Source organism: Kogia breviceps, chromosome 14 (assembly GCF_026419965.1).
Source record: "Kogia breviceps isolate mKogBre1 chromosome 14, mKogBre1 haplotype 1, whole genome shotgun sequence".
Classification (NCBI taxonomy): Eukaryota; Metazoa; Chordata; class Mammalia; order Artiodactyla; family Physeteridae; genus Kogia; species Kogia breviceps.
This window is the reverse complement of record NC_081323.1, coordinates 13,155,282-13,181,558: the sequence shown is the minus strand read 5'-3', so window position 1 is coordinate 13,181,558 and position 26,277 is coordinate 13,155,282. Positions and strand designations below refer to the sequence as shown.

At 45.7% G+C, this 26,277-nt stretch overlaps 2 protein-coding genes across 12 annotated transcripts in view; one reads left to right on the top strand and one right to left on the bottom strand.

The window, feature by feature from the left end:
• The window catches only part of NCOA3 (nuclear receptor coactivator 3), a 131,431-nt gene extending 115,374 nt beyond the window's left edge, over positions 1 to 16,057 (top strand). For 3 of the 8 annotated variants that reach the window (XM_067013506.1, XM_067013509.1, XM_067013507.1), the window contains 6 exons: positions 417 to 521; positions 2,110 to 2,341; positions 3,141 to 3,315; positions 3,808 to 3,949; positions 7,974 to 8,038; positions 11,654 to 11,939. In XM_067013506.1, the coding sequence (XP_066869607.1) occupies positions 417 to 521; positions 2,110 to 2,341; positions 3,141 to 3,315; positions 3,808 to 3,949; positions 7,974 to 8,038; positions 11,654 to 11,867 (933 nt within the window). In that variant the 3' untranslated portion in view covers positions 11,868 to 11,939. Of the gene's footprint in view, positions 1 to 416; positions 522 to 2,109; positions 2,342 to 3,140; positions 3,316 to 3,807; positions 3,950 to 4,267; positions 7,744 to 7,973; positions 8,039 to 9,736 lie in introns of those variants that run through there. The other 5 variants (XM_067013512.1, XM_067013510.1, XM_067013511.1 and 2 more) reach the window with 5 other exon arrangements.
• The window catches only part of SULF2 (sulfatase 2), a 144,603-nt gene continuing 126,704 nt past the window's right edge, over positions 8,379 to 26,277 (bottom strand). For all 4 annotated transcript variants that reach the window (XM_067013513.1, XM_059038752.2, XM_059038753.2 and 1 more), the window contains exons 12-21: positions 15,216 to 15,432; positions 14,996 to 15,092; positions 14,435 to 14,529; positions 13,436 to 13,495; positions 12,946 to 13,115; positions 12,583 to 12,725; positions 11,216 to 11,339; positions 10,481 to 10,514; positions 10,185 to 10,238; positions 8,379 to 9,224 (exon numbers count right to left, since the gene is read on the bottom strand). In XM_067013513.1, coding sequence (XP_066869614.1) covers positions 9,194 to 9,224; positions 10,185 to 10,238; positions 10,481 to 10,514; positions 11,216 to 11,339; positions 12,583 to 12,725; positions 12,946 to 13,115; positions 13,436 to 13,495; positions 14,435 to 14,529; positions 14,996 to 15,092; positions 15,216 to 15,432 — 1,025 coding nt within the window. In that variant the 3' untranslated portion in view covers positions 8,379 to 9,193. The remainder of the gene's footprint in view (positions 9,225 to 10,184; positions 10,239 to 10,480; positions 10,515 to 11,215; positions 11,340 to 12,582; positions 12,726 to 12,945; positions 13,116 to 13,435; positions 13,496 to 14,434; positions 14,530 to 14,995; positions 15,093 to 15,215; positions 15,433 to 26,277) is intronic.

Sequence of the window (26,277 nt, the reverse complement as noted above, 5' to 3'; positions counted from 1 at the left end):
ATTTTTTACCATTTCTTTCCACTAAAAATTACCCAGGAAAAGGTAGCAGAAGTAGTTTTTTCCAGTGTTACTTTGATCAAATTAAAGCTATTTCCCCAACAGCCTAAGTAATCCCAGAGAAAATCTGACTTTATAAATCCTTTGAGTTCCTGTTGAAGACATTCTTTAAGCTGCAGAATTGCACTTTCACTTTCCTCCTGTTGCTGAACATGAAGACCTCACATACCAGCCAAGGGCTTTCCAGCACCAACCGTTTTGAAATGTGAAAGTGTGCTGCTTCAGCTTAGCCATGACTTAGCCCGGTAACGGTTTAGAGGTGTCATCATGACCTCGCTGGGTGCTGCCAAGGGTGTGGACAGCTGTTTGGTCTCATTAACGTGCTCCACTTGCATTCTAACCACCCTGTCTCTCCCCAGTTTTTGAATCAGAGCCGTCAGGCACTTGAAATGAAAATGGAAAACCCCACTGCTGGTGGGGCTGCGGTGATGAGGCCCATGATGCAGCCTCAGGTCAACTCCCAGGTGAGAATAAGTCTCTCCATGTTCAGGGCTGAATGCCCTGCACAGGGCTTGGCCCATGCTTGACTCTCAGTAAATGTTTATTAAACAAAAACAGTACATAATCCCAAATTTCTTGTGTAAGAACCCATCCCATGGTCCCATCACACTTTTTTTCTTCCCTTTGTCTCTCCTACTGGTAACTAGGAAGAATCAGAGGAAGAGAGGTTCTTTTATTAAAAACCACTGATTCATGTTTTTAAAGTTAGTTCCCTGGGGGTGGGGTGGGATGAATTGGGAGACCGGGATTGACATATATACACTATACTGTGTATAAAACAGATAACTAATGAGAATCTGCTGTGTAGCTCAGGGAGCTGTGCTCAGTGCTCTGTGGTGACCTAAATGGGAAGGAAATCCAAAAAAGAGGGGATATATGTATACATATAGCTGGTTCACTTTGTTGTACAGTAGAAATTAACAGAACACTGTAAAATAACTGTACTCCAATAAAAATAAAAAAATTAATTCCCTTTGTGATCAATTGCTGTGTTGTGAAAACAGCTACCATTTACTTTTCAGGAATTGAAAATAACAAATCTGTAAACTTTTTTCTGTTCCTGGATTGTGAAACCACATCCTCACTGGGTAGAATTTGAAATTATAAGAAGTATGAAGGAGAAAATAAATAATTTATAATCCCGCTCTCAGTGACAGCCTCTGAGATGACCTGATTTCCCATAGTGGGAGGAATGCTGTTAAAGTTCTGTCTGCCTCCAGCGCATGGTGGACACTATATTAAGGCATTTCCTTAGTGTGCACAAGGCAGATGACTACACGAAAATCCCAACTGTGGTTTGAAATATTGTTAAACAACAACAATTCTGAAATGCCTAGTTTTTGCTGTTAGACCTACTTGGAAGTACCGATACCTATATATTTTCTTGATACTCAGACCTCCTGTATAAGCTGAGCTAGGATGCTTTCCAAAAAGAGGATAAATGTTTGCTTTTTGGTGATGATCTCTCCCAGCTGGCAAATCAATAGGTCAGCTTCCTTGTTCAGTGCTCTGATCACGTCATCTCCTTACCCTTCACCTCTTCTGTCAGAAAGTTTAGAGAGACTGCAAGAGTTTCTGGGGTGGATTCCTGCTTCTCTGAGTATAACCCCATCCCTTTGCTTTGTTTTTGGCTTCTCTTTTTGTTTCTCCCCCAAACATAGTCTCATTCCTGCCCCTTTTCTTCTTGCTGTTTTATTTCATAGTTTTTGAAAAGTTTGTCCTCAAATTCTGCTCCTAAATGTTCTCTCACTTTGAGGAATGTTTTCTAACTATGTCAAAGCCCGATGACTTGTCGGCTTTCGTCCCCTCGCCCCCAGTAATTTCCAGGTCCCTGTTCTCCCCCAACGCCCATACCCACACTGAGCCAGAAAGCCTTTACCAGAATTGTGCGTTTCCTTTTTTGTAATTTTGTAATTTTGTAATTTTTGGTAATATAGAAAGGCATTAGGTGTTTTTTCTCTCTGATACCTCATGTGTCATGGGGGCACTGTATGTATGAAATTGGCTAGCTCTTGCCACATGTGTGTAATTGCATTCTTTCTTGGGTATTAGCAGGGTTTCCTTAATGCCCAGATGGTCGCCCAGCGCAGCAGAGAGCTGCTGAGTCATCACTTCCGACAGCAGAGGGTGGCGATGATGATGCAGCAGCAGCAACAGCAGCAGCAACCCCAGGCCTTCAGTCCACCCCCTAACGTGACTGCGTCCCCCACCATGGACGGAGTCCTGGCAGGGCCTGCCATGCCACAAGCTCCACCCCAGCAGTTTCCGTATCCACCAAATTATGGTAAATTTGTCAGGGATAATGATGTCTTCCCCAAAGTAACATTCCTACGGACGTAAGAGTCACTAGGTCTGTTGTATATTAAAAACAAATGCTATTCACTCTCTTGTTATTTCACAAGAGAAACAAAATTAATTAAAAATAACAGAACAGAAGTGTCTACTGCAGTGCACAGGTGATTGTCATTGAGGTAGATGATCTATCATAGTTCAGGTTTTTTCCCACCGGCTCTTGTTTTTACAGTTCCCCACATCTTAATTTGGAAGAAAGACTTACCAGGTCTCCTCCAGTATGTCCCAGCATAGTAGAACTCTGCCATCTCCGAACAGTGAGAGCAATGCACTGTGTGGGCTTTTTGAGTTCCTTTTCTTGGTGGCTTGGACATATTAATTACAGTCATGCCTTTGTGAGGTTCCAGGAACATGGTGGGAGTGGGGCTAGAGGTATCTATTGCAGAGATGACATTTGAGGATGCGTCCCCGTCAGCTGGGGACACAGCTCTTTGCCCTCTGAAGGGGGATGGAGTGAGGAGCAGCGTGATATGGTGTCCTTTTTATACAGAAAGCTCACTGAAGTAAGTGCCCTTCAGGGGTTCCACACAGTGTGCACCTCTGTAGTAAGCCTGGCTCTAGTCACCTTGGTGAGAAGCAAGAGTTACTGGCAGGCAACATCTTTATACCTTATACTTAACACATTCCCCCACCTTTAAAAAAGAACCTCAAGTTACTATAGAAAGCTGATATTCTAAGGAGGTAGCATTTGAGCATTGTAATTTCTTTTTCTTCTTCTTTCTTTTTTAAAGGGATGGGACAACAGCCAGATCCAGCCTTTGGTCGAGTGCCTAGTCCTCCCAATGCGATGATATCATCAAGAATGGGTCCCTCCCAGAATCCCATGATGCAGCACGCTCAGACCGCACCCATGTATCAGTCCTCGGAAATGAAGGGCTGGCCATCAGGAACCCTGACCAGGAACAGGTGAAGAACAGGGAATTTTTTTTTTTTTTTTTCTGGCTGGGCCGCTTGGCTTGTGGGATCTCAGTTCCCTGACCAGGGATTGAACCCAAGCTCTTGGCAGTGAAATTGCAGAGTCTTAACTACTGGACTGCTGGGGAATTCCCAGAATAGGGACTTCATAAAAGTCGGCCACATTCTAGTGCCAGAAGTTCAGGGAATTAATCTCTGTGTTTTTCAGCCAAGCCTGTTTGGATAGGGAGATCAAAGTTCCCAGGCTTACATTAGAGAGCGTGTGACTTGGCTCATCTGTTTTGAGAAGCCTTCCTACTGTGCGCATCTCCACGAGGGTAGTGAGTACAGAGAGCTGTGAAAGATAGAAGGCAGGCTGTCAGAGTTTTTTTGCTCATGTTCTCTGCTTGAGTACAGCGACACTGACAAAATTGCGGTAGTCTCTGTGTGCATGTCCTGTGTTATAAAAATGACCCAGGAGGTAATTTCCCACTTTCTTTACAGCTCTTTTTCCCAGCAGCAGTTTGCCCACCAGGGGAATCCTGCAGCATATAGTATGGTGCACATGAATGGCAGCAGTGGTCCCATGGGACAGATGAACATGAACTCCATGCCCATGACTGGCATGCCGATGGGTCCTGATCAGGTACGGGGTGGGGGGATCTGTTCCTTACTTTTCTCAAAAAATTTTTCCTGTTCTCTGGAGAGAATCAAAGCCTCAACTGTAATGTTAAAGGTCCTAGGTAGATTTTAAACTTGGATGTATAACTTAAAAATATATGTAATAATTGAAAAAACTTTTGGTTTGAAGGCATTGGGCCAGTTGATACTTTCAGAAATCTGGGATCCAAGAACTGAATCAGTCAGCCAGAGCCATGTTGCAAGCCATCAGTGTAGACATAACGGATTCTTTTCTGTTGGGCAAAGTGTGTGTTTTACTCATGTTACTTCTGGTTGCCAACAGAAATATTGCTGACATCTCTACACCAGGACCTCCAAGGAAATCACTGTACAAATGACACTGCACTAGGATTATTGGGAGTAAAGAATCATTGTCTAGGCACCCAGCTTTGAAGAAAGGACCAGCTTTGATCTCCATCAAGGGTATTTCAAGTGATGTCATTTGAGCAGGCAGGACTGGATTTTAAGCTGAAGCGTGATATCTGCCTGTTATTTTTCCCTCCTCCTTATGTATCATGGTGTTTAAAACAGAAATATTTTTGGCGTTCTCCCTTTTTAGGATGTGATTCTGGAGGTACGGAGTGTTACTGATCACAGAACTGTCCGGTGTCACTTTTTTCTGCTTGGCTATCCAAAGTCTTTGGAAAAAAATGTAGGTGGGCCAGAGGACATTGGAGAAATCAAGAGATTAGAACATCCGGTTTCCTGATAGTTGCGGTATTGGGTGAAGAGCACGGTCCCCAACCTCGAGCGTTTTTGTCACTATCAGGTTCTGTCCCGGGAGTGGGCATTTCCAAGTTCTCCCTTAATGATAGTGTTGAGTTGCTCTGACCCTACTCTTGGTTGTCCTAGGCTTTTTCCTAAATAGCATTTTTATCTGCCCCTAAATGTCCTGTAATACTTCACGTCCAGGAATTGTCCTTGGTGTCAAATGGCTTCGCAGAAGGGAAAATAGATGACAGTATTTAATTGCAGCAGTCAGTGGCAACTTTTCATATGCTAACGTGCAGCGGAGTGCACTTTATTTAAAAAGTAATGGATAAATGCAATATTCTCAAGGTCTTGAGGAACGGTGAACCACATACCTAGTTTTTGTCCAAACTAATCTGTTGGACAAGAACTATGATTGTTGTTGTTGTTGACAGTACTGGTTTCACCCTTTGCCTATATGGTAGAGCAATAATGCTTTTTGAAAATAAACTGCAGAAAACCCAAGGCCAGGTACTGCATTCTGAATCAGAATTTCGCAGTGTTTCTGTGAATAGAATTTCTTTTGTAAATATGACCTTTAAGATATTGTATTATGTAAAATATGTATATACCTTTTTTTGTAGGTCACAACAACTCATTTTTACAGAGTTTGTGAAACTAAATATTTAACATTGTTGATTTCAGTAAGTTCAGCATGGTGAGGTTACCAACAGAAGTCATCCCCTGAATTTTGTGGCCTGGGGGATGGGGCAGTGGCCAGCAGCTTTTCCCTGCCCCCAGCCTGAGATGCCTCGCTTGTTTTGAGTCTCTTAATCTAAATGCTTTTTAAAGAGATCATTTAGATGTAGACATTTAAATTTTTTAAAAAAATTTCTCTACCAGAACTAAGCACTTTGTTAATTTGGGGGGAGAGAATAGATACGGGGAAATAAACTTCAAAAAAACACACACAGATATCAAGGATTTTAAAAGATCAAGCAATTTGATTTCAAAGAAGAATCTTGGATTTTAAGCAGTCCATAAATTAAACGGCAGTTCATGGTATTTTTTGTTTTAAAGTGAATATGTTGTCTTCCCATCCATTTTAGGAGTGCTCTAAGGTTTTGGTTGCTAGGACCTGAGTCCCACATTGAGATCTCAGGCGTAGAATCCTCAGTGTGTGGTTCCTGGTGTCTGCTCAGCTTGTCTTGTCCTTCCACTACTGTGATGTTTTCCCCTGAGAATTGGAGGAGTCGCATCATGGTTGTTTCCTAAGGACTTCAGTCTCCATAGCAGCCAGTTTCATGCGGTTCAGAGCCGAGGTCTGACTGGGCGCCTTTGCATTCCCTCCCTGCTCTGCCCCCGCCCCTTTCTGCTGCTGCCACTTGTCAGTTGGGAATAGGGAAGAAAGGCAAGTTTAATTTCCTTTACCTGGTTTACTTTTATCAGGTTCAAACAGTTGAATGAAGTTGGGTTTTTGGACTATATGAATTTCGAATGTCTGTTAGCCTTGTTGTCGTTTCCTAGCAATAACTGAGAGCCAGTTAAAGTTTTTTCTCACATTTAGCCAATATTTCTAGGTGTCTCTGAAGGTGAGATAATTTAATTTCTTTGACTTATGAGTAAGTGAAACCTGTGTTTCCAGAACCACCACTAGAGTGGATTTGAGTTCCACATTCCCCCCACCTGGTTAAAAACAAATCTAAGATTATAAACCCGTCAGCTTCCATCTGAGTGGCCTGTACTTTTTAGATAACACCTCCTCTGGTCTGGAGACAGAGGCAGAGCTGAATAAGAGTCTCTGTCTTTTTAGACAACTGTGTCTAAGATGTATCTGAACCTTTCTTGTTGAAGTCACACCTGTGTGGGAGAAATAGAATGGTGCTCTTACCCTTTCTTGACTTTTAATTAAAAACAAAAAGTTTTGTGATTCTTTTCCTCAGTCAGTCCAGGCTAAGTGGAAGGCAGCACCCCCTTTTTATACGGAAGAAAAATGAAGTTTATTATAAGTTTTTATATTTTCTACTTGTTCATTTTATTGGTGCAAATTTGAGATTTTGTTTCCTTTTAATAGATGCAGTCTTTGAGATAATTTGTTGTTTTTACCTTTATTCCCGTTTTATCTTTTTCGGATAGTTCTCTTTGTACTCCTGCCTACCTCTCCTCACCCCTCCTCCCCTCACCCCCACCACTTTTTTAAACCTTAGTATCTGTTGGGTGAACAGTGTAAGTAATGTTTTCATCTGCTTTTAGAATGTGAGATATTTCCAGTACCCACTTTTTTGCTGAATCCAAAGATATATAAATATAAATATATATTTTATAAAGATCAAGATGATATAAAGGAGATACGTTTCTTCCTTTAAAAAAAACAAATAGAAATCCATGGTTAATGTTCATATTATGATGCCACTTTTCTAAACTGTGCATCTTGATGGAAAGGTGTAAATATCAATCAGTAGGACTGCTTAGTTAATCAGTATTTAATATCTAAGCTGAGTTGGGGGTGTATAGGGGTGGGGTACTACAGAACATAGCTGGCTTGCTGTCCTGTAAGTTCCTTGATCCATAGACAGATGCAGCTGGAAAGTAAACAGAATGGATTGCCAGCTACCCATATGCGTGTCCAGTTCCCTTTTTATTTGCAGAATCCATGCATTTGTTCACAAGTGGGAAATTCATAGGAGTGAAACCTCTTGGGTAGATGAACTTTCCCCTGCTGCGGAGGAGCAGGAGCTGCTATGTGGCTCCAAGGCAGACTGTTTAATCATGAGCAGGGTGTTCTCTTTCTCTTTCCTTCTCTTTCTCTCTTTCCAATATTTGGAATTTTGAAGAAGATGGACACGTCATTCTGAGAGCAATATTTAAATTCTCAGGAATTGACTTACAGTGTTGAGAATGAATTCACTTTCAATCAATTCTACATTAAATGTTCTTTAAAAATATAAATCACTGCAAAGAATCCAAACCACATGGGATAATTTATGAGATGGTTGAGTGGTAAGCTGTGACTCCTTTGTTGATCATTTTGGACGTCATTGTAAATAAAGGTTTCTATTTAAAATTGAAGGCTGAGAGTGTGCCACTTTTTTTTTTTTTTTTAAATCCCGATTGGATAAAGGGTAAGAGATAAGGCTAAGGAATCCTATTTCAGATAATAGTAGCAGTTTCTGTGAGGTTAAAAGAAATCTTGAAAGCATGGCCCTGTTCTTACACGAGGTAAGTGCTTAGGGGTCGTGTGTTAGGGAAAAACGTGCTGGGCCAGGTGATGGCTGAAGTGTTCCTCCTCCTCCTCCCAGTCTAGGGTTCCGACAGCCACCTTTACCCGCGGGACTGCCCGGTACACGACGAAGGGCTGGATAAGGTGAGTTGCTTTGCAGTTGGTTAATACTTTTAAAAAGTGAGGTCCTAAAGCTGGTGTGATATGAGACTTATCTTTGAGGTCCCTGAAGTATGGTAAATTCTAGTCAATTTATAACCATGTATTCCCTTTTAAAAAACCATCTAAACCCATGGTGTCTCCTTCCAAAAAGGTGTTGACTGGTGGTATCTTGAATGCTTTTTAACAAAAAAACCCAAACACACCAAAAAGACTCCTAAGAATGGCCTTTTAGAAAATGCCAAAGGTTCCCTCATACCAACAACTGCTGGTCACTGGCTGGGGTTTTCAACATTGTTTGACAATACTTACTTAGACTACAAAATTTCTTTACAAATACAATTTTATTAAAACTTGGGACATACATCAAGTTCATGTCTTTGCAGAACTTTAAAAAACATCAGTTCTGGGACAGATAACAAAGGAATCCTGGGAGAAATGGCATCTGGTCGGGAAGAGGAAAGTCTACAACTGCACGGGGTTTTCTTTTACATGGGCCACAGCATTTATTGACACCACCACTCTTGAAAATTGGGTTTTCTTATTAGTCAAATTCCCCTAAAAGTTCCCGAGCTGGTTACATGTAAATAGTCACATATATACAGTGAAGTCAGTTTCTTCAGAGGCAACCAGGGTTATAGTGTGAAATATAAATTTGTGACTTTTGTACTGTTGACTCATTGTGAAACTCGGCCACCATTTCCTGCCTCTGTCGTGCTTCCTAGTTCCTTCTTTGTGAAGGACCAAAAGAATAAGAGGATTTAAAACAGGGTGGTTCTTACCCTGTGATTTAAAAAAAATTCCAGTGACTTTCACCCTCGGGGAAAACTTACAAGAAAATCTCTCTGTTGTTCTTCCCTTGTGAGCCTCTCAGAGAGGGCTGTTTAGTGGTGACTCTTTGATACGAAAATGCATTTTGTGCAGCTGGTGAGGTATAATCCAAAGCAAAAGCAGGGGCAAAAATGGACTTCCAGAAGTCTCACTACTCCTGATGGTTCTCTTCCAGAATCGGCCACGTTGACTGAAAGCGAATTCTGTGTGTATCAGGCTTCATGGCTAACATCATAGGTCTGCTGGAAATCGTTCAGTTTTTCATTGTACAGGTGATGCCTCTGTTTTTGGAGGTCCATCTCATGCTTCTCAACCTTCCCAGCCTTCCCACAGTTGTCCCCTGTAGAACAAAGCAAACTCATTTATCATGCTGCTTATGGATTTCTTAATTGGTCCTACAGCTGAGTAAGCTTTGCTTCAAGGATGTGGCTGCTGTGAAGGAATATTTCTAGATCCCTCAGGGCTTGCTCTCACCTAATCATCTAGATTGTCAGTTGTTGGCTTACACATTCAGTGGCTGGCAAAGATGTCATTTAAAGATCTGGATAGGACAGTGGCTAAGGAGAAAGAGATGTAATGATCAAGTGCTTTCATTCTGGTAGCACCAAAGAATGCGTAACTGGCCCATTGTTTTTCCTGTTAAAGCCACACTGGTTTATATGCATATAAAGACAGAAGTGAATAGGCCAGAGGTTGCAAATGTGGCAGCTCACCAAAGGGGCTGGTTGGCCTGCATGGTAACTTCATGTCAAATCAGTTGCCAACATTAACAAATTCTCACACATATCTACGATTCTGGATTTTCTCGATGAAGGAGAGGACTCAAATTGCATCCCATTCTGTTCTCTTTAGACCAGAGTGACCTCTCCAGGTTGCCACAGCCTCCTGGCCCCTACCAGCCGCTGTTGGCCCTGGAGTTCATAGCACGGATGTTTTGGAAACTATTCAATGAGGCCACCTTGCCGCTGACACTATGGACCAAGTAGCACCTCTGCAGCCACAGCCTTCAAGACGCCTGGCAGTTAGCCGACTGACATGGTTCTCAGCCTCTCAGGGAAGGCCTTGAGCTTACCAAGCACAGATGATGATGTGGAGAACAGTGTATTAGACAAAGTATAATCTAGAACATGATATATATATCCAAGTATGTTATTTTATGGGAAAGACTGACATGACTGCTTCCCCTCTTACGGGAACAGATGAGAGGAATAAGTGAGAAAGGGCACGCATGCAGAACAGCCTTGGCAAAACGAAGCGGATCAGGCCAGATCTCTATTGGTAAACTGGTTCCTCAACTCACAGTGATTTGGAAGAAGGTCTCTTCATTTCTGGCCACTTTCGACGCTGAAACTGCCTAAGGTTTTGAGTGTCAAAAGGAGAAAGAGTGTTAACCGTCACCAAGAAAGAAAAAGTGACCCCCAAAGAACTAGACAAAGAAGGTCTCTTAGTGGACACCTATTGCTGGTGGGTGAGCTAGGCCTCTGGCAGACCAGAGAAAGGTAGCATCCCAACCTCACACGTGCAACCTCGAGGTTTAGACTACAGGATGGGTCACCATATGGGGCGACTGTCAGGCTTTAAAAGCAAAAGCAATACCTGTATTGCTCATAGCTTCCTCCATCTTTCAGTCCTAAAGGAGAGAGAAATGCACAACATGGAAACAGGTAAATTAGGGCCAAAGTGGCACAAGCAAGGACAAACTTTACAACTGCCTCTTTTTCTTCTTTAAAAACACTTCAGTTTTTTTTGGTCACAAACCCATGATGGTAGTGGCTCCTAGACAGGGGACTGAATTTACCGGGTGAGCTGTGTCCCTAAGACTCTTGGTAGGTCGCCTACACTTGTGGTCTCTTATCGGTTTCAGGCTCCTGTTGCAGTCATTCAGCACTGACGTTGGTCACAGTGGGGCAGCCACACGTGGGCACGGAACACCTATGCCACAGCGGATAGCCGAGGGCAGCGGGGAGATCCCGAGTGTGGGCTCTCGGCAAATTTCCCAGAGGATGTGGCAGTGTGACCAAGTGTGTGGGCTCTGGGCCCAGTCACGTGACTCACCCATAGAACAAGGACAAGCCGATTCACCTCGGGGGGTTGTCAGAAGGCCTGTCAGCTAATGTGTGTAAAACACTTAGCACTCTGGTGGGCTTGCAGTGATGGGTCAGTGATGGCACTTATCGTAAAAGTAGCACATGGTTGGTGAACGTTAGGAAGGTGATATTATAGCTACTGGTGAGAATTCACCAACTCCTGGTGATTCTGGGTTCCCTCTTCAGACAGGACCTCCTCCGTCCCCTCCTGTGGGGAGTGCACCACCCTGGGGCACTGGCTCACCCAGGTCCATGTTCCGGGTCCGGGGGTTACATTGCTTGTAACCCTTGCAGCTCCTCAGCTCCATGAGCTGCACGTGTAGCTGATTGAGGACGTCCCTGTCCAGGGTGTTCACTGCATTCATCAGCTGGTTGGGAAAAAAGCAGGTTATCAACGAGGTGACGACAGGGCCCTGCCCCCTCTACCAGCTGGGGGACTGACTGCAGGCAGCGGGGGGAGGACAAGGTGTGAAGGGATGGTGACCTCTCCTTCCGCAAGCGCTGGGGCTTGGAACACTTAGAACTACCTTTTGCCTCTGGCCCCACGTGCATGAAATCTCAAAATAAAAACCACCTCTGTGTATGTCACATTGAATTCCTGGAGCCACTGGTCAGGAAATATACCTAGCTTGGAAAGAAGCCCTTCCCAGTCCTGTTTTGGTTTTTTTTTTTTTTTTTGCAGTACGCGGGCCTCTCACTGCTGTGGCCTCTCCTGTTGCGGAGCACAGGCTCAGTGGCCATGGCTCACGGGCCCGCTCTGCGGCATGAGGGATCCTCCCGGACCGGGGCACGAACCTGCATCGGCAGGCGGACTCTCAACCACTGCGCCACCAGGGAAGCCCCCCAGCCCTGTATTTTTAAGCAGCCTTCCTTCACAGCCCCTCAGGTCCTCTTGATGGAAGAGCAGCCATCTGGTGAAGGGCTGGGTGAGTGACCTTGTCCTTACCTGGTCTGGGAGCTGCTGGTGACCCACTAACCTGCCAGCTCTGTCACCCCCTTTTGTAAAATACAGGGATGACCTATCAAAGGAGAAAGACTGGTGGCCTGTATGGTAATTAGAGCAAAACAAGACAATCGAGTTGCTTGCACTTACAAATCGTGTAAAAGATTACTTTGACTTTTCTTGAAACATGGAAGACTGGGCAATGCCAAGGCCATGATACTGAGAAGCTCTAGCGCTGAAGCTGGGTCGTGACCATCTGTTTCAGAAGGGACACGCACGTTCCAGTCACCAGGCTCCATGGCCGCTTCAGTCCCGCATGTGTTCAGTTGGGTTAATACAGGGGAAGCGCGGAGTAAGGGCTGCCTGAGTGTTAGTTACCGGACTGTCATCTGTAGGGTTTGGCCTGACCCTAAGGACCCCTGAGCCTCCAAAGTTCTAGGCGTCTTCCCAAGATCCCACAAAGCCTGCTGGAACTGTGCCAGGTGCGTAAGTTGGAAGAGGCTGTACCGGGGCACAGGAAGGGCGGATGGCACACAGAGTCCCAGCCTGGTGGCTTCAACTCACTTCTGCTGTCTTAGGGACTCAGTGGGAGTTGAAAAACCGGATATCACTTCCTCGGGGGGCCTACCTGGCAGGGGCCCCATTTCTCCACCCTGTGTTGTCCGTACCTGGTAGGGGTCTGTGTTGAGATCAAAGTACTCTAGGAAGCCGGTTGCAAATTCACAGAAGAGGAAGTTGTGGGTCTCATTGATGGTCCTCAGGCACCAGTACGTGTTGTTGTTGGCGCTGGTGCAGGCGCAGAAGGGCCCCACTGCCAGGGAAGAGAGCACGCCCTGAGCCGAAGAGGCCCTGGCTGCCAGCCCCCAGCCCCTTCCTGCCCTTCCTGCCCGAGTACTTTGACCCCTGAGGTTGCTGGGGGACCTGTTCCTGAAAGACCCTCAGGGTCTGGCCAGGAAGCGCTCACAAGCTGGGGGGCACTGGGTCCCTGGGAGCCCCGGGAGGAGCCCCAGCCCTGGGCCCGGCTGGCTCACGCGTCCAGAGGGGTGCCGTCTGCCAGTGCTGGTTGTCGTGGGTGAAGCACGTGAGGCCGGGCATGCTGCACGTGTCGTTGTTCTGCAGGCGCCGGAGCAGCTTGCGGAGTTTCTTCTTGCGCTTCTGCTCCCGCAGCAGCCACACCTTGTCCTCCTCCTGCAAACCCTTCCTAGGGGCACATAGGGCCATACCCCTCACACCTCCCCTGGCCCCACCTTGGAGCCTCTTCCCACCCAGGGAGCCAGGGTCATGGCCCTGGGGGGTTTGCCCAGGTCCCGGGGCTGGGCCCCTGTCATCCAACATTAGCTCCTGAGGCAGCACAGGGTTAGGGTGATGCCGGGCCTCCTGCTCACACCCGTTCCTGGGGCCTGGGCCCGGCCCTGCGTAACCCGCCCGGACCCCTGCCCAGTGCCTCCCAGGGAAAGGCCAGGACTTGCCTTGTCCTTGTTTGTTTTGGCTTAAGGGAGGGCCAGCCGCCTCTGGCCTTACCTGAACGGATGCAGGCTGGAGCCTTTGTGCTTGAGGCGGCCTTTGTGCTGGGCGTGGTAACTGCAACAGACCCCCAGCCTGGCTTTCAGACACTGTGCCCAGGGCCACACCGTGGGGTGGCTGCGAACTGCGCTTCTCTGGGATCCCTGTTTCTCCTTCTGGGGCGGTGCTGGGGAGGTACTATCCCCTGGGTGGCAGCCCCCTGCCTGTCCAGCTCCTTCCTCCATATGTGACCTGGGAGCCCCTGGCTGAAGGCCTTAGCCAGACATAGAAGGTCGGGGTAGAGGCGAGTTAACTAAGTCTGGAGGCTGGGCCTGGCTCTTCGTGGCTTTAGCCTCAGCATCTCTAGGCGGGTTGCCCCCAGGCCCCCGCCCACCTCACGCTTGGTCAGGGCCAGCCCTGGAGGAACCCATATTTCATAAGCTCTTTCTGGAAAGGCAGCAGTGACTACAGTAGCCACTAACCACATGTGGCTCTTTCAATTTTAATTAAACTATCAATTCGGTTCCTCAGCTACAGTGGCCGCAGTTCAGATCTCAGTAGCCACATGTGGTTGGTTGGTGGCCACCATATGGGGCAGCACAGATACAGCTGCTTCCATCACCAGAGAGGTTCTGTTGGACGGCGCTGCTCGCGAGTTTAGACCCTTGGGCTGGGGGTTCCCTGAGCTGGTAACATGGGCCTTGGGCCACGTGGGCTGTTCCCGGAGGGACAGTCAGCAGAGGCACTTTTCCCACCTTGGAACCAGCTCCACACTTAAGGGCCTGCTTGTCAGCAGTGCGTGAATCTGGGCATCTGGCTGGTACCCGAGGGGCGGTGATTTCTGCCCATTGGCTGACAACGGGGATGGGAATTACTACTAATTATGTTTATCCTAAGCAAGGAGGCAGGGATATAAAAATAAGGAAAGGGGTCACGGAGGAGGGGATGCCGTGTCCCTAGGAGTGATCCCGCCAGAGCACTGGGGGCCTTCCCGGGGGCTTTCTGCTGCCTCCTCACCTGATTTTGTGACAGTCACATTCTTCTGGCCGCTTTTTCTTCAGGTGACCTCGGACTTCCCTCAGGTTCTTAATTTTGTTCTGCAGGGTCTCGATCTGAGGGAGGGTGAAGAGGAGGCTGTGAGCCTCTGGGGGGCTGGGTCGGCAGGGCTGGCCTGGCGGGGCCTCCCCACCACTGTGCACCTCTGTGGGTGCTGGTGGGGGGGGGTGTCCTTGGTTCCACCTGCTGAAGGAGCTGTGGGTCATTCTCCTGTCTTGTCCTGCCCGAGAACCCGCTGAGCCCATGGGGGACTTCACGGTCTCCCCCCAGGCCTGTTGGAAGGGCTGAGTGTGGTGTGAGCATCTTGTAGATCACAAAGGGGTACGACGTGGCTGTGCTGTTTCCCCCACCCCAGTCCGGCAGGAGCTGTCTGTCTGAGGCCAGGACCCACACCGCCGGCCCTGGTGAAGGATTCTGCGGGGCCTCCCTCCCCTGGGCCTGGCTTCCCTGCCTTCGGCTGTGGCTGGTGGCCCCGCCAAGCTCGGGGTCGTGAGAACCCCTCCCGGCCCAGACTCCTGTCACCTCGTGGTCAATGTGCAGCTTGTGGTCCTTCCAGGCCTGCAGGGACTTGTACAGGTCCAGGTCACACTGGACCGTGTCATTCTCCAGGATGTAGCACCTGTTCGAGAGAAGGGGTCACGTGGGGCCCTCGGGGCGTTGAGGGGGCCCAGGCAGGGGCCCGAGAGGTGTGGGCGCCCCTGCCAAGGTCCAGCCCCCCCCGACCCCCACCTTAGACTCTCACCGATGTGTGACTTTAATGGGGTTGGGGGCTGAGTAGTCCGGAAGGCCCCCGGTGCCACTGAAGTCCCCGCCGTCCCTGTCGTCTTGGTCCTCCGGGTTGCCTGGCCAGTGCCGCTTAGTGAGGTTGCGGGGCTGGGACCAGTCGTCCAGGCCGACGTGGTGCCCCTCGACGGCCACTGAGCGGATGGAGCGATTCCGGGCATAGCTGGCCTTGTACTCTGTGGGGTCAGAGGGGTGGCTGGGCTGGGAGGCTGGGCAGGCTGGCTAGGCTCCCTGGGCAGCAGACTCTTGATCTAGACAGGGCTGTGCTCCCAAACCAGGGCCTCAGTGCTGCCCGAGACTGGGGGGCTCAGGAAACCTACCTACTGGGAAAAGTGGGCCCTGGACCCCAGTGGAAAGGACCTCAAGGTGATTCACTTGGGGAAACTGAAGTCCCAGAGCTAAGAAGGAATTGGCCTGAGATAATCTCAAGGAGGAGCTGTGCATAGATAAACTGGGACATCCACACTATGGAGGATTCGAACACAGAGAACTAAAGCAACAATGCAGACGAATGTCATAAACACTAATGTGTGAAGGAAGTCAGATACAGAAGTCACACATTGTATGATTCTATTTATATGATATCCAGGATAGGTAAAGACGTAGAGACAGAAAGCAAATTAGTGGTTGCCATGGGATGGGGGAGAAGGGTAATGGATTTCCTTTTGGGGTGATGAAAATGTTTTAGAACTAGACAGAGGGGATGGTTGCAGTACATTGTAAATGGACTAAATGCTCCTGAATTGTATATTTATAAAATTGTAAAAATGGTAATTTTGTTATGTGACATTCATGTCAATCTAAAAAAAAAAAAAAAAGGGAAAATAGTGGATACGATTAAGGAGATTGAATTAGTAATCAGAAACCTTGCAACAAACAAAAAGTCTAGGACCAGACAGCTTCACTGGTGAATTCCACCAAACATTTAAAGAAGAATGAATACCAGTCCTTCTCAAATGATTCCAAAAATAGAAAAGGAGGGAACACTTCCAAACTTATTTTTACGAGGCCAGTGTTACTCTGATACCAAAACCAGACAAGGATGCCACAAGAAAAGTACAGGCTAGTATCTCTGATGAACATAGATGCAAATATCCTCAACAAAATATTAGCAAACCAAGTAGAACAATATATTAAAAGGATCATATACCATGATCAAGTGGGATTTATTTCAGGGATGCAAGGATGGTTTACCCTCTGCAAATCAATGTGATATACCACATTAACAAATGAAGGATAAAAATCATGGTCATCTCAATATACGCAGAAAAAGCATTTTACAAAATTCAACATCCATTTATGATAAAAACTGATAAGCCATTAATATCCAAAATATAAAAGACTCATATAATTCAATAGCAAAACCCCTAAACAATCGATTGAAAAACAGGCAGAGGATCAGAATAGACATTTTTCCAAAGAAGACATACAGATGGCGAACAGGTAGGCACATGAAAAGATGCTCCACATCACTAATCATCAGGGAAATGCAAATCCAAACCACAGTGAGATACCATCTCACACCTGTCAGAATGGCTATTATCAAAAAAAATACAAAATAACAAATGTTGGCGAGGACGTGGAGAAAAGGGAGCAACTGTGCACTGTTGGTGGGAATGTAAATTGTTGCAGCCACTTTGGAAAACAGTATGGAAGTTCCTCAAAAAATTAAAGATAGAACACCCTATGATCCAGCAATTCCACATCTGGATATTTATCTGAAGAAAACAAAAACACTAACTCAAAGACATCTGCAGCCCCATGTTCACCGCATTATTTACAATAGCCAAGATACGGAAATAACCTAAGTGTCCACACACACACACACACACACACACACACACACACACACACTGGAATATTACTCAGCCATCAAATAGAAGGAAATCTCACTGTCTGCGACAACAGAGGTGGACCTTGAGGGGATTATGCTAAGCAAAATAAGTCAGAGAACGACAAATAGCATATGATCTCACTTATCTGTGGAATCTGAAACCAACCAACCAACCAAACTCACAGATAGAGAACAGATTAGTGGTTGCCAAATGGGGGTGGGGTGGGGGGTAGGAATGGTGGGTGAAATGGGCAAAGGGGGTCAAAAGGTACAAACTTCCGGTTTCAGAGTCAGTCAGTCCTGGGGATGTAATGTACAGCATGGTGGCTGTAGTTAATAATACTGTAATTGCATACGTGAAGTTGCTGAGACTAGGTCTTAATAGTTCTCATCACCAGAAAAAAATTTTTTGTATATGTTAAGTGGACTTGTTGGCGTGATCATTTTGCAATATATACAAATATCGAATCACAATGTTGTACACCTGAAACTAATGTAATATGTTAATTATACTGCAGTAAAACCCCACAAAACAAGATCAAAAAACGCATTAATTTGAACTGGGGAAAAAAGAGCCAAGCAGCACATTCTCCCAGACAGAAAAGGAAGGGGGGGCTTGGGGAGGTCACTGATCTCCTAGTCTCTCTCCCCAGCAGTGAGCTGGATGCTCTCCACAGGGTGGGCAGTGAGGCGGGGCCAAGAGGTGTTTTTCTCTAAGCTCTAAGTCACCTATGGAAAACTGAGGGTGTGCAGGTGTTGGGGCTCAGCAGGCCAGCCCAAGATGCCACAGTGGCATATTGATAATTTTGAATTAAAGTTCTTTGAAACACAGCTGGTGGGGAAAATAATGATATTAAAAACCACTCTGACTCCACCTCTTTCCCCCTGAATGCGGGAACCTCTCCTAGGCCTGCAAATGACCAGGAGGAGGCTCAGCTGGAGGCTGATAGTCAAGATTTGACAGGAGCGATACTTGAGGCATTTCCCCCTAAAGTTAATTAGTTTAAGGTTGAATTCTGTACTCGGGAGGAAAGCATCCCAAAGCCTTTTTGAAAATTTCATGCAAACTTTTCAAAGGCCTTTAACTTGGAAGCCCCAGTGCACAGGGATGTGTTCATATCTGCTCTAATGGGAAATTGTCTCCCTGATATCAGAAAGCAAATTCACAATAGTGTGGCTGGTTGGTCTAGGCCACCGCTAAGTGTAATAATGGAGGCTGGAGCTCGATTCTTCGAAAATAGTTTCCAGGAATGCAGAAAAAGGAATTAAAAGCAACAATTCTTGCTTTGCAATTTGAACCTTTAGGAAAACAAAAGCATAACACCTACAGTCAAGGAATCTTGAGTCAAGAATAAACAATGGATAAAAGACAGTCTCTTTAGCAAATGGTGTCGGGAAAGCTGGACGGCTGCTTGTAAGTCAACACCCTCTCACCATACACAAAAATAAATTCGAAATGGCTTAATTAAGACTTAAATATAAGACATGATACCATAAAACTCCTAGAAGAGAACACAGGCAAAACATTCTCTGACAAATCATACCAAGGTTGTCTTAGGTCAGTCTCCCAAGGCAATAGAAATGAAAGCAAAAATAAACAAATGGGACCTAATTAAACTTATAAGCTTTTGCACAGCAAAGGAAACCATAAACAAAACAAAAAGACAACCTAGGGACTGGGAGAAAATATTTGCAAACGATGCTACTGACAAGGGATTAATTTCCAAAACATACAAACAGCTTATACAACTCAGTAACATAAACCCAAACAACCTGATCGAAAAACGGGCAGAAGACCTAAATAGACATTTCTGCAAAGAAAACATACAGATGGCCAATAGGCACATGAAAAGATGTTCAACATCACTAATTATTAGAGAAATGCAAATCAAAACTACAATGAGGTACCACCTCACACCAGTCAGAATAGCCATCATCAAAAAGTCTGCAAATAACAAATGCTGGAGAGGGTGTGGAGAAAAGGGAGACCTCCTACACCGTTGGAGGGATGTAAATTGGTGCAGCCACTACGGAAAACATTATGGAGGTTCCTTAAAAAACTAAAAATAGAGTTGCCATATGATTCAGTAATCTCACTCCTGGGCATATACCCAGACTATAATTCGAGAAGATACATGCACACCTATATTCATAGCAGCACTATTTACAATAGCCAAGACTTGGAAGCAACGTAAATGTCCACTGTCAGGAATGGATAAAGATGTGGTATATATGTACAATGGAGTAATATTCACCCATAAAAAGAATGAAATAATGCCATTTGCAGCAACATGGATGGACCTAGAGATTATCATACTAAGTGAAGTAAGTCAGACAAAGACAAATACCACATGATATCACTTATATGTGGACTCTAAAATATAACACAAATGAACTTATTTACAAAACAGAGTCACAGACATAGAAAACAAACTTATGGTTACCAAAGGGGAAAGGGGGTGGGGGAGGGATAAATTAGGAGTTTGGGATTAGTGGATACACACTACTATATATAAAACAGATAAATAACAAGGTCTTACTATATAGCAGAGGGAACTAAATAGAATATATGTATAAAACTGAATCACTATGCTGTACACCAGATGCTAACACAACATTGTAAATTATACTTCAGTAAAGAATAGAAAACAAAAGCATGACTCTGAGAGTAACTCCAGGCTCACTCAGAGCTCACTCAGTTGCCTCCAGACAACTGCAGATATTATAAAGAATCAGGACAATGGAAGAGAAATTCGTCCTACACTCAAGAGAAAGGAAAGTTTAAGAAACAATCCCCCTAGGCCCCAGCATGCCCAGAAAGTTCATTCTTCTCCTTCTGAGGGACAATTCCTTCTCAAATGACGGGGTCAGCCAATCCTCAGTTGCACCCCAGAGGCTACTTAAAATAGAGGATTGGGAACTGGATTTCTTAATTGACACCAGTGTGCCTTTCTCTCGCTCAGAGGATTTATCTCGACCTGTCACTGCTGATTCTATACAAGCAGTCAGAGTCTCTCGACAACCTACTACATTACCTACATCTCAGCCCACCCTAATATCTTTTAGGGCCTCTTAGCACCCATCACATCTAATTTCCAACTGCTCACCAGCAAAGCTTCTTGATAGAGATTTGTTATGTAAATTTAATGCTACTCTAAATGTAATGAGAAGGGCATTTTTATTTCCTTGCCCTCAGACCAAGGCCCAAATCTCCTAGTTTCCTTATTAGAAACTAGTCCTGATTTAAATTCCTCTGAAGAGGGTGAGTCTTTAACAGATGTCCCAATTAGTCCCTGGGCCACACATGCCAATGAAGTTGGATTGCTGCTGAGTGCTGAGCCTGTATGCATGACCTGGAAGAAAAATAAACAGGTCCCTTCTCTGCAAAGAGATACAAAGCGAGGAATTAACCCTATGATAGACTCTCTTAGAGCTGGGTGTGCTTGTTTTTACTTCCTCACCCTGTCACACTCCAAATGAAAGGTAAATTTGTAATGCTTGAAGGTAAATTTGGCCCAGACGGGAATCAAATCTCTCGATTTGCACAAGCCCTAAGAGCCATAAACTCTTGTAATTCCCGGGCACCCTGTGGTCCCTAACCCAGCTGTTACCCTCACTTCGACTCCTGCTGAGCCAGCCTGGTTAAGGTAACTGAGCTCTGCTCAAGATTCCTCTTCAATCCCATGCACCTGACGCACACCTTCTCTGCATTTACCTCTTCAAGGGAGACCGGTAACAAGGACTGGCATAGCCGTCGGGGAGAAGTTTTCCTTCTACCCTTCTAGGTTCTTCCGGCTGGTCTAAGAATTAAGTTGACTTGAGACAGGTTAACAGGAGAAAATCAAACAAAAGTCTAATAACGTATCCATGGGAGAAACCCAGAAAAACCTGGAAGCCCTCACCTGAAACCCTTAGCCGAAGACAAAAGAGGATGTAGAGGGTGGAGATCCAGTCAGGGAAGGCGACCAGGAAAAGCACAGTAAACAAGGGTGACTGTGACACAGATTTAAGCCCTGGCCCTCTCCATGGAGAAGAGTTTCCAGAGATTTGGTCAACCTCCTCTTTCAGGGACAGAGAGGGAGACACCGTTACAAATGGAGATTTCCCTTACAGATGTCAATGTTTCTTGCAAAAGGGCAACTCCCACTAGGTTGTCAGTTTCCCCTGTGTCTGCTGTTTCCTAGAAAATAACCAGCTCAAGATAATATGCCAAAGAGATGTATTTTAGCGTAGCCAATTCTGCTCCCCTACGAAGCCTTACATTAGTTCTGTCCACACCTCTTGTTCTTGGCTTATCTGATCGTGATAAACCTTTTCATCTACACAGCCATGGAAATGATGGGATTACTGCTGGCATTCTAGGACAGACTTTTGCCTCAGTTAAGTCCTACAGCTTATTTCTCAGGTCAGTTAGCCTCTATGGCAGGCACCAGGTACGCCCCCCTTATGTATGTGGCCATGCTGACTACAAAGCCAGTGCTCTAACCATAGGCTCCCGCAGTCACCTCTGTTTCCCATGCTGTGTCTGCTATGTTACAAGTTCACAGGATGCAGCACTTCTCTGCGCGGCGAGAGACCACCTGTGAGCAGGCTCTTAACCTACCCATCACCGTCCATCATTAATACTCTAAATCTGCCTCCTTCACCCGCCTCCCTGATGGTGGAGAGCCCCACTCCATTGCCAAACGAGTGCCTCGCAATTACAGGAATGGTCTCAGAGCCATGAGGTGCTCTCTCAGACGTCCCTTTAGACAACCCAGACTGACTTCGACTTTGTGATGGCTCCTGTAAACGAAGTTTCCAGCGAAACATAATAACTGGTTATGCTGTGGCTCCCCACGTGAACCACTTGAGGCATATTCTGTGCCCACTGTGAGACCAGCCCACGCGGCTGAACTCATCGCTCTTCCTGGAGCACACACACGAGCAAAGGGGAAACTGCCACCATTTACACAGACTCCAAAGATGCTTTTGGAGTCTGTCATGCTGTTGGTACGATTTGGAGATCCCGTGGATTCCTGACTTCTGCAGGTCCTCCTAGTGCTAACGGGTATATAATTGCTGCTCTGTTATAAGCTAGTCACCTCGCTTCTAACGCTGCTGTTGTTCACTGCTCAGGAGACTGATGCTTTATCTTTAGGAAATAATAGGGTGGAAAGAGCTGCTAAAATTGCAGCTCAAAATGCCCCCTTTATCCTTTCTCCACCCAATTTTTAAACCTGTCTTTATCCCTGACTGATATTAACTATCAGGCAAATGCCCCACAATCTAAAAAGGACAAATGGACACAAAAAAGGTACCAAACAATGATCAGATAAATTAGACATTGGGCCACATGTACTTCAGGTAGCTCCTTTTCCTTTGACCTTGTGGCTTGAGCTTACCTCCCATCAAATGAGATTTAATGTGTAGACAGGAGAGTGGTTTTGCCCTGGCAGCCATGGAATTTCTTTCTTTTCTTTTTTTTTTTTTTTGCGGCACGCGGGCCTCTCACTGTTGTGGCCTCTCCCATTGCGGAGCACAGGCTCAGCGGCCATGGCTCACGGGCTCAGCCTCTCTGCGGCATGAGGGATCCTCCCGGACCAGGGCACGAACCTGCGTCCCCTGCATGGGCAGGCGGACTCTCAACCACTGCGCCACCAGGGAAGCCCAACCATGGAATTTCTGACCAAATTATTTCCCAGCGCACTACTAGTGAATTGCACCTAACTTCTGGGAGAAATCGGTGTGCCCTAGGAAGTCTTACCAGGCGCACACCGCCCTTTGTGGCACTCCAAACAGATCTCATAGATTTGCCCCCAGCTTTAGGCTGTTCTTGCTATTTGGTTATCTTTTACATGGTGAGTGGAGGGACTGAATGCCATCCGACTAGATGTGGTGATGCCACACAGTGGTAATGAAATTAATAACTGAGGTCATTCCTAATTTTGACATTCCTTTATGGATTGAATCAGACCAAGGAACTCATTTTATAGCAGAGATAAACCATCTGCTTGCAAAATCTCTGGGGTACTCATTAAAATTCCATACTCTGTACCATAACTCCACCATCAGGGCAAGTGGAACATAAAAATCTAGATATAAAAGGACTTTAGGAAAAGCTCTGGCAAGTAACTGGGCTTAAATGGTCAGAAGCTTTGCCCCTGGCCTGTATAAGGATCAGGAATACTCCAATAGAAGGCATGGATTAACCTCTTCTGAAATAGTGCTTGGATAACCCATGCCTACTGGCATCTCTAAACTTTCTGTTTCTGGATTAAGTGGACATTGTGGGAACATAAGTGAATAATTTGATGCTCTGACCAGCTGCCTACAAGAACTGACTAGTGTACCTGAAAATTATTGCCAAGAGGGAAAAGGGGCATGGCCTCCCCGACTGACACCCTGACATCCCTTTTGACCAGGAGACCGGGTTTACATCAAGGACTTTAGAAGAAAACATGCATTGTCACCTCTCTGGGAAGGACGTTTTGAGGTACTGCTGTCTACCTACACTCCCTATGTTACCACCAAAATAAAGGGAAAATCGTCCTGGGTTCATGAAAGTCATGTCAAATTGGCCTAGACCATCGCTCTCAAGACAGCTGGGAGACAGTCGCCACAGGTGACCTCAAAGTAAGGATTTCCAGGGCTACTTCCCAGGCCTGGAAGCAGCTGGCATCATGAATTAGACAGCTTTTCCCAAGATCACAGATCAAGAAACTCCGCTTGCAATCCCACTTCTGGGCGTATATCTGCGGAAAACTCTAATTCGAAAACATACAGGCACCCCTACATATAGCAGCACTATTTACAATAGCTAAGACATGGAAGCAATCTTAATGTCCATGGACAGATGAATGGATAAAGAAAGTGTGGTACATATATACAATGGAATATTACTCAGCCATAAAAAAGAATGAAATAATGCCATTTGCAGCAACATGGATGGACCTAGAGATTGTCATACTAAGTGAAGTAAGTCAGAAAGAGACAAATACCATATATCACTTATATGTGGAATCTAAAACACGACACAAATGAACATATCTATGAAACAGAAACAGACTCATAGACATGGAGGACAGACTTGTGGTTGCCAAGGGGGAGAGGGGGTAGGGGAGGAAAGGATTGGGAGTTTGGGGTTGGTAGATGCAAACTAGTATATACAGAATGGATAAAAAACAAGGTCCTCCTGTATAACACAGGGAACTATATTCAGTATCCTGAGATAAACCATAATGGAAAAGAGTATGAAAAAACGTGTGTGTGTATATGTGTGTGTGTGTGTGTGTGTATGTGTGTGTGTAACTGAATCACTTTCCTGTACAGCAGAAATTAACACAATATTGTAAATCAATTATACTTCAATAAAGTAATTTAAAAAAACTTTGTTTTTACCTATTCCCCCCCTTTAAGACTCCCTATATATTCACACGCTAGACAAACACGCACCTTCTCTTACTAATGACCACTTTCCCACATTCATTATCATTATCAGGAGGCTGAGCAGAGAGTGCTTGTCTGTCTAGCCTACTTCCCCTCTAAAAGTCTCCACTATGGGCTCCTTTTCAACCTGTGTCTTGCTTAGTAACCTTTACTTTGTCAACACGTCAGGCATAAACCAAACACCCCATTGTGCCAGTTTACCAAAGCCTGGCCACATTAATCAATCAGTCTGACTGTTGGTTGTGTCAACATCTAGATGGTACAAGTGCCCCTGAGCTGGTCTGCGTTCCTGCCAACGTGCACACTGTGGACTAGGTACAGAAGATGCTTCGATGACAGGGAATGGTATCTACGACCGAAAAACATCACTCTGTCTCTCCTTCTGGGGAGTTATCGGGGCCCCGGAAAACCTCTATAGAAGCTCAAGGGCTGTCCCTCGCCCAGGCTAAAAACAATAGGTGAAACATTTCCCTTTGCATTGAAAACAAACACTGGACCTTTCCTGGGTGACAGGCCAGGAGAGTACTGTAGTCAGACTCAGGGGTTTGATTCCACAGGTGGCATCTTCAAACCTCTCATGGAGACTGGAAATGACCCTGGCACTACCCTTTTTAGGATAAACATCTGCCAACTCACCAAGTGTCCTGGATGGCTCATGAGCCACCCTTGTACAACTTGGGTTATTACAGCTGTTCCCCTGATTAAGCTGCCCAATACCACACTATATATATGCGTGGACCAGAAATCTGGACTTCCTTGGCTCAGTGACAGAACCAAGCTTTAAAGGAGCTCAGCAAGGAGGAGCCTGTGCATCACTGGTGAAAACAGTGCTCCTATGTAACCCAAATGGGACAAGGAGTGTCCACCTTACCTCTAGCAAAAGAGAAGGTTAACTCTTTCCATCAGTAGAGGGAAGTGTGGCCATTTTACTGGACTGACCTACACCAGGACTAGGGACTGGTTTAATGGCGGTGGAGAAGGGGCTTCGATTTGTTCTTTTGTTTGTTCATCCTCATTCTCATCTCTGTTCTTTTCTCCCTTTGCAGAGCTCTTAGCACTCAGCTCCTAACCTGATTTCTCTCTCCATGGCTACCAACCCTCCTTTTGAAATGTGAAACTTCCTGGTCAATTTTAGAGGAGGGAACGGTTGGGGCTCAGAGCAGGTCACCCCAAGATATGCCACAATGGCATACTGGGTCTTTTGAATTAAAGTTACTTAAGAAACAGCTGGTGGCCAAAGAAAACATAAAAAAACACTGACCCTCCCCTTTCCCCCCTAAAAGTGGGAAATAAATCTCCCATGTGAAGGTCCCTTCCCTATACCAGGAGAAGAGAAAAAGCATCGTTATCACCAGAGTCAGGGAATTCAAGGCTAAGAAAGCTGTATAAACTAACTTTACTCCTTCATTAGTCTGCTGCCCCAAGGACCAGCCCCTTTGCTCTTAAATCTTCACAAATAATTGTTTCCTTGTCTAAAAATGATGTATAAACAACCTGCTTTGGTCGCTCTGGGGTCCCATTTCTATGAGACCTCTGTGTGTATGAATTAATTTTTTTCTCCTGTTCATCTGTCTTGTGTCAAGTTAATTATCTGACCAGCCAAGAGAACTCGAGAGGGGCAGGGGGTAAATTCCCCCCTCCTCAACACAGGCTCAAGTCAGGGCCCAGATTTCTTGTATCTTCTGTGTATTAAAAGACAAAATTGATCAAGTTGCTAACACTTCAGAAAAATGGGGTTGGGGGAGGGTGGTCACGGAGG